General features: G+C 41.7%; 1 protein-coding gene across 2 annotated transcripts in view; it reads left to right on the forward strand.

Annotated features, from left to right (window-relative positions):
- The first annotated feature begins 1,528 nt into the window (after positions 1–1,528).
- mn1b (meningioma 1b) overlaps positions 1,529–12,576 on the forward strand; it is a 43,437-nt gene continuing 32,389 nt past the window's right edge. Inside the window, exons 1-2 of one of the 2 annotated variants that reach the window (XR_009826575.1) lie at positions 1,529–5,579; positions 5,647–5,760. Coding sequence is in view for 1 of the 2 variants with exons in the window: in XM_062051218.1 (XP_061907202.1) it covers positions 2,286–5,760 (3,475 nt within the window). In the remaining variant the exon portion in view is untranslated. Of the gene's footprint in view, positions 5,761–12,576 lie in introns of both variants that reach the window. The other variant, XM_062051218.1, reaches the window with a different exon arrangement.

Here is a 12,576-nt window from a genome sequence, read left to right on the forward strand (position 1 = left end):
AAGCGCTATACAAGTATAACCCATTTACCATATATTAGATTGGAAGACTGTAAAGGTGACTTAAGGGTGTTATTTCATGTCTGGGAGGGTTTGATAATGTTGAAAGATGTATTTAGAAGATATTAAACCGTTTTTATGCTCTAGCTATAAACATATTTGATTTATAATTAATGATTCCTACTTGGGGGAAATTAATTTATTGCGGCCATGTCCTGAACCAATTAACAGCCATAAACAAAGAACAACTGTATTGTTATATCAGCTTTTTATGTATTGCATTAATGATAAAGAATCATACTATTATATCTGGGTAATGGGTTATTATAAGTTTTTCTTCCTACTTCTTCTTCCTTCTAATATTACTATTGTTTTTTCCAGATGACAACATTGTATTATTTGAATTGTGTAGATGGACAGTATGTTTTGGTTTGTTAGGTTTGAAATAAAATAAAACAATGAAAAATGAGGGTAGTAACAACGTAACATTACAAAATCAAACTTTCCTGATCTTTACCAGGCAAAATGATTCACATTGTGCTTCTGCAGCCTCTTCCGAAAGCAGCCGCTAGATGGCACTGTGTCTGTTTGGTACACTCGCTCCCGTATGAACGTTAAAAGACTAGTTTGACACCAAATTGTCTGGAAACTCACATATTCCAGACTGCTGGAAAGAAATAATCTTAATGGTGTTATTATTTCTGCAAACAAATAAAAAAAAAGTAACATACATAGGGATGAATAAAAAGCATATCTAGGAGTTGCATGTGTTTCATGGCCTGCAACAAACCTGGTGGTGTTTAAAATAATATAAATGACTATACTTGCAAAAATGTAATGTAAAATGTTACTCAATTATTAAAAATTAACACCAAAAACACAGAATAATATTAAGTTTGTTCTTTATCATTACACATGGAAATAAAGTACTTGCGTTTGTACGTTTGTTTATCATCAATTTGAGCCAATTCTTAACCTTTTATGTTGCAAAAACGATAATGCATTTTAGAACAAAACATTATTTTTTAAAATCAATTATAAGATTATTAACTGATTGTGAGTTAATAGTTTAATCATTTGTATTAATAGTGATCGTTTTATTTAATACATAAATATGCATTTTGCAGTTTGTTCCACTGTAGTTGGCTTACGGTTTTTTTTGTAAATATGTTTAATACTTAGTTGTGATTTCTTAATATGCTTTAACAAAAAAAAAAAGAGGTAAGTCACCGCGACGAACTTAAAGGTTTCCATTTTTTTAAAACTGTCACTCATTTGAAGGACCACCTTAAAAAAAAAAAGTCTACGTCCCGCCCCCCATGCCGTCTTCCGGCCCGCTGATTGGCTGACGTCTCATGCGCGGAAGTGCTGCTCAAAATGCAAAACTTGTTGCTGGCTGCTGCGGACGCGTTGATCCTCGCGAACGCGCACGCACACACGCGCCCGCGCGCTCACACGCACGCAGCCAAAAAAAAAAAAAAAAAAAAGCGAGCGCGCCGAGGGTGTGTGTGTGTGTGTGTGTGTGTGTGTGTGTGTGTGTGTGTGTGTGTGTGTGTGTGTGTGTGTGTGTGTGTGTGTGTTCCAGTCAATGTACTCGCACCGCACACACACCTCGGCACACAAGTCAGTCATCAGACGGCCGCGCGTGTTTCGGAGAGCTGAAGGAGCCAAAAGCCGCGCTTTTGCTTCTGAGCACGACGACGTGAAAGATGCTGTCAAGCCGCTCCGTGCTGGTGGAGCGCGGGTAGTGCGCGCCGCCCAGCTCCGGGACCAGCACTGGACCTGAACCCGGACCCGGACCCGGGATCAGCTTCGTGTATTGAGAGGGGAACAGTTGATGGTGGATTTACGACTTTTTCCCCTTCCTGCTGTTCGTTTATTGACATTTTTATGGACATCACTTTTTTTTTTTTTTAAATCCTCCTCTTGAAAGGTAGTTTAAATAACGCAACTTGGACTTTTTTCTCCCCTCAACGCCGTTATGGGACTTTATGGGGTTCTTAAATGATATGATAGAAATGATTATATTTAAAGTTAAATAGTTTTATTTCTCTGCGTTGGGATATTATTTGTCAGCTGGCAAGGTAAATAATTTCCTTGATTAAAAGCAATATTCTGCATGTACAATTATTTAAAAAAAAAAAACATGTTTGTTGAGTTTTGCAAGCTATTTAAATTGTAGTTTGCATTTTTGTTACATTATTTTTGCTTTTTACGGATAGACTGCTAAACGGTCCTTTCCGATGTCTGGCAAAGTTGCCATTATGTGGGATTAATTGCAGAGTAGTATGTTTGGTTCTCAGATTAATAGTAGAACCCCTGGCCAGCCAGAGAGAAACAAAAACCAACCCAGACTGAACATGGGCTCTCATTACAAAAGTACTACTTTTCATGCTGGAGGTCCTCCGGGGGCCGTGGAGCCCGGCATGGGCCCTATGAGTGACCCCCAAATGCTCGGACTGAACATGAACATGAACGGAGAGCAGTACGGAGGGTTTCACTCGCGGGGTCACTCGGACATGCATGCAAGCGGCGGACTTCAGCAGCAGCAGCAGCAGCAAGGAGCCATGCATGGATTTTTTAACAACCAGCAACCTCATCAAGGACATCCTCACGGCCATCAACCTCACCCCCACCAACATCATCCTCACTTCAGTGGGAGTTTTGGAGGCCCAGAGCCAGGGTCATCATGCCTGCATGGTGCCAGGCTAATGGGCTACAATAACAATGCCATGGGACCACAGCAGGGCTTTGGAGAGGGATTTGATCCTCTCGCTGAGGGACAGGCAGGGGACGGCTTTCCGCAGCAGCAGCAGCAGCAGCGACCTGCTAACATGCCGGACTTCCAGCATCACGGGCCACCCAGTGGCAGCCATGCTGTCCCTGCCCCCTGCCTACCCCTGGACCAGTCACCGAACCGGGCAGCTTCTTTCCATGGCCTGCCTTCATCATCCTCGTCCTCCTCCGATTCTCACAGCCTGGAGAACAGACGGCTGCCCAACCAAGGAGCTGTGGAGGGACTAGAATATAACTTCCCTGGTGACCCCCCTTCCGGACATTTTGACGTACCTGTATTTTCACCGTCTGAGTCAGAGTCTCAGCTACCCCATTTTGGTCCAGGAAGAGCAGTTCCCAGCGGGAATTTTCCAGGAAACCCTGGCATGCCTCGGACACCGGCCATGCAGGGCATCTCCAAAGGACACCAACAGCCGCCTCCGCAGCAGCCTCAACACGGAATGTTTTTTGAGCGTTTTGGAAATGGCCGGAAGGTGCCCGTGGGAATGGACCCGGGGGTCAGTGCCAGACATCCTCTCATGCAACAGCAACAACAGGCTGGCTTGATAGCCAGACAAAACTCATGCCCTCCTGGCCTCCCCAGACCCCCTCAGGCTGAGTCTGGCTCCACAAACCCGAACATTCTGGATGGAGGGGTCATGATGAGTGGCCAACACAATCAGTTTGAATATCCCATTCACAGACTAGAAAATAGGGGTCTGCATCCCTATGGGGACCCCATGTTTAATATGCAACAGCCAGCTCCTCTTCCCTCCCAACAGCCCCCGAATCAGAGGCTACAACACTTTGACGCCCCTTATATGAACATGGCAAAAAGGCCTCGATTTGACTTTCCCAATGCGCATAGTGGTGAAGGCTGGTGTGGTGGCATCGAGAACCATCTCTCCCCCTCTTCCTACCCAGGACTGCCTGGGGAGTTCACCCCACCTGTGAATGAAGGTTTCCCACCAGGCCCACTGCAGCACACAGGGCCTGAGCAACAATCTTTACAGCAGAGACAGAATGCAGCCATGATGATAAAACAGATGGCCTCTCGCAACCAACAGCAGAGAATGAGGCAGCCCAGTCTGCAGCAGCTTGGTCACCATGGCGATGTGCCTCCTGGCCCAATGGGTCACGGCGGCCCAGTGGGGGGCATGCCTCAGCCCAACTTTGACAGGGAGAATGGAGGCAGGATGGCCAATGTTGATGGACAAAATCCACATGTGAACCAGGAAAACTCCTGGTTTCAAGGGTCCCACCCTCCTGGGGAGATGATGTCAAGGCGTATGGGTGGAGCAGGCAGTGACTCAGGGCCCCATGACATGGGTCTACAGCAGAATGGGCCCGGGATGATGTTTAGGCCAGGTATGGGCATGCAGGACGGGCATGTGCAGGCCCTCCATTCTCCAGGCATGCACTCGCAATTCAGCGGCAATATGGGTAACCTCTCACAAATGCAGTCTCCAGGAGCAGGAGGAGGTGCAGGACATCCGAACGCACCAGCAGAGAGACGACCAGCGGACTTCCCCGCACCTCCGATGGGAGCGCAGCCACCGTTTCCTTATGGAGGGGCGAACCGTCAAGGGCCACCTCACAATGTATCCCAGGGGGTGAACACCTCACCAGGGAGCTACCCTCCCCCGTCTGAGTTCCCCCCAGGCCAGCGGTCGTCTGTTAGCAAACTCGGTGCTCTGTCACTTGGGAATTTTAGCAAAACCAGTGCTAAAGACAGTGTTTTTGGCCAGAGCTGCCTGGCGGCCCTATCTACGGCCTGCCAGAACATGATCGCAAGCTTAGGGGCTCCCAACCTCAACGTAACATTCAACAAGAAAAACCAAAACGAGGGCAAGCGAAAACTGAGTCAGACAGAGCAGGACATTAATAGCAGCACATCTAACGGGACTGGCAGTGCTGGGCCTGAGTATTTTCAGAGCAGCACTTCTCAGAACAACCAGCTGCCTGGCACTGGGAATAGCAATTCTAAGCCTGCAAGTCAAAACCAGACGGTGCAGGGGGAAGCCAGTGCCCTCTCCCCAAATTACAACATGGACGCTACCCCGTGCAATGAGGGGAAGGCAACAACAGGGAGTGGGAGAGGGAGAGGGAGGAGAAAAAGAGACAGTGGACATGTGAGCCCTGGAATTTTTTTTTCCTCTGAAAACGGCAACCCTGTTGTGAGTCCAGGCCAGCAGACCCCTTCAGCTGGTGTTGGGGAGAGGGGTGGGGGCACACCCCATGAGAAACACCTGTCACCCTCTTGGGGGAAAGGAGGTGACCTAATGTTGGGGGACCAGACTGATCTGATGTCTTCTCTGGACAGTGGCATTCAAAGTGTTGCCAAGTCTGACAGCAGCTCGCCACGAGTGGACTTTCCTGATGATGTCAATGCCCACTTTGGCAACGAGGACGAGGTGTCCTCCAGCTCAGATGCGGGAGGCTCCTCAGCCAATAAGCCCAACCGTAGCCCCATGATCAATGGCTCACCCAAAATGCAAATAAACGGACAGAAACCCTTAAGCATGGGCATTAACAATCATACTACCTCGACGCCGGACAGCTACGGACTAAGTGCCGGAGCGGGAGCCGGCAGCAGTGGGGTGAGCCACCCAGGTACACCCGGGGTGGAGCAGGTACGCACCCCATCCAGCACCTCCGGTCAGGATGAAATCCACCCATTGGAGATTCTACAGGCCCAGATCCAGCTGCAGAGGCAGCAGTTCAGCATCTCCGAGGACCAGCCCCTGGCCATGAAAAACGGCAAAAAGAATGGCGACTGCGCCTCGCAGAACGGAGACAACGAGCTGGCAAGCTGCAGCCCCGATGCTGGGAAGGGCTCAATGGGCACTATTGACCTTGACATTCTCATGGCAGAGCAGCACGCCACCTGGTTCGTGCCCGCCGACAAGGCCATGATGGACGGGTCGGAGGACGACAAGGCCATGGGACCTTGGGAGAAAAACAAGAGCCAAAACAACAATAAAGAAGGTAAGCGACATTTTGTTTCCTTCTACTTTTTTTTTTTTTTTGTCTTTACTTGCAGCACTGAGTTGTTCTTATGATATTCTGCAAGTATTTACATTCAAAAATTAGATAACATTTTTTATTTATTTTTTCAAATCACCCTACATTTTAGTGAACCTTTCACACAATACATTATTTCTGTCTTGTATAAAAAAGTCCCTTTTATTACCCAACATTGACTTGAAAGTTTCCCTTCCTATGGTGTATTTTTATTTTTTTTAATTTTTTTTTAGAGATTTCCTCATTGTAGTGGCACTTGAAAAGAACACCTCGAGAAAAGTAAACATTTCCCGTGGTTCGTTATCTGGCTTTTCAGGGTGAACAACTGCACTGAGAAGATTAATAGCTTTTAGAGGATGTGCGTCTACACAGCAGGGTTTCCCTCGGCCTTGTTACGTGTTTGTTTATGTTCTTACCATGGGATAATGCAGAGCTGCTGCAATTGGAATTGGCTTTACATGACGCGGATTTGAAGAAATAATACATGTAAATATAATAACAAGTCTAATAAAGTGTTTTTTTTTGGGAGGGAAAACTGATTAGAAGTAATATAATTTATTTAATAATATATGTTGTGCAAAATTTTGGGCGTTGAAAATATTGAAAACATTTTAGTCAAAAAGACAAAAAAACATTTTTGAAAATTCACAACTTGTCAAATTGTATTATTACAATACTTACTCTATTTGTTAATATACAGCACTATAAACTACTGTAATTATTTAGCAATACTGCTAACATAATCTTTAAGGTGCTTTAAAAATTGTTTTTTTTATCAATTATCAATTTAAGTTTGAAAACGTTTATATTGCATATTTACTTAAATTGCTTAAAAGTTAACGTGCATGTAAATTAAACACATTTTTTAATTAAATTGTGCTTTTTTTCCTCAACTGTCGCATACAAATCTGAAAAGTCTCTGACCCGCTGTCAGTGACGGCTTGTATGGAACATAAATATGCAATAACCATATAGTAATAATGTGAATATATGTCGTTGTACCAGCCACTAGCTGCCGTGTTTGCAAGCGCCTCTTTGTTCTGTTCACTGCAGGCGTAAAGAGAGGCGGGTGAGGGTGGGGGGTGGGGGTAGGGGGGGGGGGGTGGCTGTGTCTGGATTGGTGATGTATATTATAATATATACAGAATATATAGTGTTTATGAAGCATGGGTGGTGCTGTTAACAATAAGGCAATAACTTGAGGCCCGATATCGCTTTAAATCAATAGGATACTCAAACAAACCAGGATTATCATGGACGCCATTTTTTGCTTTTTGTTTGGCTTGGAAGTCCACCACTCAATTTAATGAATCGCGACTGTAGCCTTTTAATTCCTCTGATTTATTGATGCGCTCTTAAGAGGTGAGCAATCCCTGCTAATTTATGCCGACATTAGTGAAAACAACATAGCTGCAGGAGTGTGTATACTGGAGATATGACGCAAGGCATTTGTTGTTATTAGATGGAGATTTGATTAGATCTGACCCAGGAAGGCTTGTCAGTCATGCATCCTGTTGCATGCACACTTCCAGAATAGTCTTCTTTTTTTTTCCTCCTGCCGCCGACTTCCCTGCACGGACGCGAGGCCCGCAAAGCTCTGGAGCGATCGATAGCTAGTTAGCACAAATCACGGCTCCTGACAGTTTTTCATTTGAGTGCTTCAGACAGCAAAGATGAAAAAAAAAATTATAAAAATGGTGACGGTGTATTTGGGGAGGGGGGGCGGAGGGGGTTGGAGATTGAATCTGATGCCCGGGTTGCACAGGAGGGAGCAAAATAACATCATAATTTCAGATAAGTCATTGCCCTCAGCGCGAGTGCCATGAAAGCCAACATCCCACAGGCTTTTTTTTTTTTTTTTTTTTTTTTTTTTTTTCTCGCTATGAAAACTATCCACCTCAACCAGTCGGTCCAGTTTGAAGTCACACTTCTGCTCTGCAGAACAGTCAGAGAATTGATTTTGTAAAAAAAAAAAAAAAAAGGAGACGGTCAGAAGCTGTCTGAGAAACTAATTATTTTCAGTAGGTTTTAAGCAAGTAGTTATTTTACAGGATTCATTTGTTTTGATTTTAGTGAAATTAGGTCTTATTTTATGCATTTTTAACAGTCATTAATTATGTATTTTTCCAAGATGTGCGTTCCTCACATTATAATTGTTAATTGTTTATATATTGAATTGTCCATATTATGTTTGCACAATGCTCATATATTTGGGTCTCCTTTTATAAAATTGTCAGTCATGTGATTAAGATTTTTAACTAATTATTTAACCATCTGGGGACATTTTTTTTAAAAAATATCCTTAAAGCCAAACTGGACACAAAAGTCCATACTTTTTTTTTTTTTCATTTATAACTTTTTAAAACTTTTTTGTCCTGCTGAACAAAAATATCAAACATTTATTTTCACCCTTTTGAAGGCATTTCATTACAGGTTAAATGAGTAAAATAACTCAATATTATGAATTGTTAAAATAAATAAAAAAATATGACATGTTTGGTATTTTTATTTAAGGCCGAAGCTGATTAAAAAATTTGAGCAAAGAAAGTAAAAAAAAAGGGGAATTTTATGATGTCCTGTTTGGCTTTGGGGTTTTGTTAAGTAACTGCGGGTGTATCGTACACCTGTGAAAAAATTGGAAATTAAAATAATTTTTTGCTTTAGGAAAAATCACGCGCGCAAAAATGTATGGTACGAATACTGAAAGGACAAAACAAGTAAACCTTAGTCCTCTAAAGGTTAAAACGGCTTATTCCAAAGTTGTTTTTCAGGCTATTAAGGGAAGAGCAACACGTATGATTCACCATCAAATGTTGCACAAGCTTAAAAGCTAACATGCATATTTTTTTTTATATGTGCACTGCAAACATTTTCATTTTAAATTCAAAGGAAATGACTGGCTAATAACCACATTACTTTCACAGTAAATTGTTGTAAAGATAGTTCTCAGTAAATTACTATAATTGTTACTGTGAACTAGATAGTTCTCAGTAAAATACTGTAATTGTTACTGTGAACTAGATATTTCTCAGTAAATTACTGTAATTGTTACTGTGAACTCTCTTTACAGCAATTTATTGTTAATTACAATAAAGTTACGACTGTATGCTGTAACTTCACAATTGTCACTGTATGGTTAATTACTATTTTAATTTGCATACACTTGTGATATTACAGAGGACTATTTTACAAGGTTTTACTGTGAAATAACAGTTAATTACTGTGAAACAGAAGGATATCGTCATTTTTAAAGTGAATTGTTGTAATATTACAGTACTTGTTGATGACAGTATTTTACTTTGAAATCCTGGTCCATGTTTCACTTTTTCCCCTGGTTTTTTGATTGATTGATTGAAACTTTTATTAGTAGATTGCACAGTACAGTACAGATTCCGTACAATTGACCACTAAATGGTAACACCCGAACAAGTTTTTCAACTTGTTTAAGTCGGGGTCCACGTAAGTCAATTCATGGTAAAATGGTGTATACTAATTCACAGATGCTATTTTATTGTATAAAAAGGTCAGTAAATGATTCTATATATTTGTAAACGCGCTGAAGTGGGAAAGGGGTAGGATTAAATAAGATTCGCTTCTTCCTACTCCTTTTCGGACATGATGTAAAGTGAAATGATATGAAATTGTGTGATGGTTTATACTGTAAGTTTGAAATAAACTAAAGAAAGAAAGAACATGGTCCTTACATTCAGAGGTTAGTGCGCTTCTTACCCTCTTTCTACGCTTTTGGAGCTCATTTCATTTTTGCCTCCACTCTTCTGGTGACAGCTTGTATATTTAAGTTTGAAAGTGCTGTTGAAACTTCCCGCCGTACGCTTAAAGTTCATCATAAGCTCGTCTTCCTCCTGTGATGTCGGTTAATATTCTCCTCCCTTTTTGGTAACTTCTGCGCGGCCTTGATAACGAGGCACCAGAAGTGGGACGTAGGAAGTGGACGAGTTATTTTTGTTTTCCCCTTATCACTCGTTTCATGCACTTTAAAAAAAAAAAAACTTCACAGTTGACCTTATAGAACACTTTCTCTCTTCCCGCCGAGTCTTTAAAGAGCTGCGATTATGATCAAATCTTGTCGCTCTGACTTTGACAGGTTTGAAAAGAGAGAACTAGCGTGTTACAATACCTACTAGAAAGCGCTTTAATCCGCACACGCACGTGCACGTGCACGTGCACACACGCGCACGCACAAGTTGTATTGATATTTCAGCATTGAGGACAATCCACCGAGACTACCTGTTTTTTTGACATTTCAGCACGACAACAACCCCCGCAAACTGGGCCAGTCATTTCTATTTCCTGTTTCAAAACATTAAGAAAATAAAAGTGATTGGCACTTGCTTGCATGTGAAAAAAAAAACAAAAAAACAAAAACCCCCAAACAGCTCGGGGCAGTGCGATATGCTTTACCTGTCATTACGCAGTCCTTCACTTTTTCAACCACACACTTTCACAAAGTCTCACACACACACACACACACACACACACACACACACACACACACACACACACACACACACACACACACACACACACACACACACACACACACACACACACACACACACACACACACACACACACACACACACACACACACACACACACACACACACACACACACACACACACACACACACTTCTCTCACCTGAAGAGTGACAATCATCGTGATAATCGGGGCAATTAGCTTTGCTGGTATTGTTTCCAAAAGACATAATTCATCTGCAGGCAGCTCCTGCTCTTTAACCTGGTTATTGACAGGTTCATTAGGCCTACAAAAGAAGTGCTGGTGCGTCTCTGCAGGGAATTTCTGCATTAGGTTTGCGTGCGAGCTACTGTGGGGACTCTTGGTAACCGAACGGCAAACAATTGTTGTTTGCAAAGAACTTGAAATTGTGACATTCGTTGTATTTACGGGCAGTGCCTTGTACTTTTGGCTTATATGCGTGTGTGTGTGTGTGTGTGTGGTGTGCATGCACGTGAGTATGGCTTTGTCGACGCCGCAACTTGATAGTGTAGATGTGTCAGCTGCAGACATAAAGTTTGATTTATTTAGTCTTGGTGTCACACTCACAACCCCCCCGTCTCCTTCCTTAGGTGACTGGCTGAGTGGAACTCATCTTTTGAAAGTGTTTTGGTTTGAGGGCGGTGGGGGGCCACACATGCTATATGGTCGTCCCTTGCTCTATTACATTTTTTTAAAGCATATTCTTGGCCTAAATTCAGCATAGCAATGGATAAATGAACTAAAAATATCAATACTACAGTAGTATTGGCCACTAGATGAGACCAAACCTGTCACTGTTCAGTATCATGGCTTCTGGTTGGCTCAGCCTCAGGCAGAATTATTATATGAGATTAAAGTGTAATGGTGACAATTATTTCATGTCTAGATGCCTCTCAAAATGTAAAAAAAAAAACATTTTTAGAAGGTCGTAATATACATACACATATACCATATTTTTCGGAGTATAAGTCGCACCGGCCGAAAATGCATAATAAAGAAGGAAAAAAACACATATAAGTCGCACTGGAGTATAAGTCGCATTTTTGGGGGAAATTTATTTGATAAAACCCAACACCAAGAATAGACATTTGAAAGGCAATTTAAAATAAATAAAGAATAGTGAACAACAGGCTGAATAAGTGTACGTTATATGACGCATAAATAACCAACTGAGAACGTGCCTGGTATGTTAACGTAACATATTATGGTAAGAGTCATTTAAATAACTATAACATATAGAACATGCTATACGTTTACCAAACAATCTGTCACTCCTGATCGCCAAATCCCATGAAATCTTATACGTCTAGTCTCTTACGTGAATGAGCTAAATAATATTATTTGATATTTTACGGTAATGTGTTAATAATTTCACACATAAGTCGCTCCTGAGTATAAGTCGCACCGCCGGCCAAACTATGAAAAAAAACTGCGACTTATAGTCCGAAAAATACGGTATATATATATATGTATATAAACGTTAAGTCAGGGAAAAACACAGAGGCTATATCATCCCTACAAGCCTGTTACAGTATATTACGACCTTCTAAAAATGTGTTTTATATATACAGTATATAGGCTATAAAAATGTTTTTTATATATATATATATATATATATAGGCTATATCATCCCTACAAGCCTGTTACAGGCTTGTAGGGATGATATAGCCTCTGTGTTTTTTCCTGACCTAACGTATATTCCGCTCTCCCCTTGTATTGAGCCCTGTATAAGGGATAAACCACAGAAACCCTGACTATATATATGTATATATTGTATAAATACATACATATATATGTATATATCAAATACGTGCATGCATATTATATATATATATATATATTTATATATATATATATATATACACATTTTATTATATATTTATGTACATGTATATATATAATCATATATATGACGTGTAATTTGTCCTTGTTTACATGACACAGCCTACTTTTTGTATGATTCGCTTTTCGATGATATAATATTGGCTCACATTTTGCAGCTGTTTTTATATATCTCAGTTATCGTACGGCCAGACATTCCGTGTAAAGCAGGGGTGTCAAACGTACGGCCCGAGGGCCGGATCAGGCCCGCGGGATGAGTTTGCTAAGTATAAAAATGAACCTGAAATTTTTCAATGAAACAAACTGCTGTTCTAAATGTGTCCACTGGACGTCGGAATAGCAATTCTTTGTATCTTTGTAGATGATGCAACATATGTACAAAATAAACCACATTATGTAAGTACATCAGTCGACGAAA

Source organism: Entelurus aequoreus, linkage group LG06, assembly GCF_033978785.1.
Source record: "Entelurus aequoreus isolate RoL-2023_Sb linkage group LG06, RoL_Eaeq_v1.1, whole genome shotgun sequence".
Lineage (NCBI taxonomy): Eukaryota > Metazoa > Chordata > Actinopteri > Syngnathiformes > Syngnathidae > Entelurus > Entelurus aequoreus.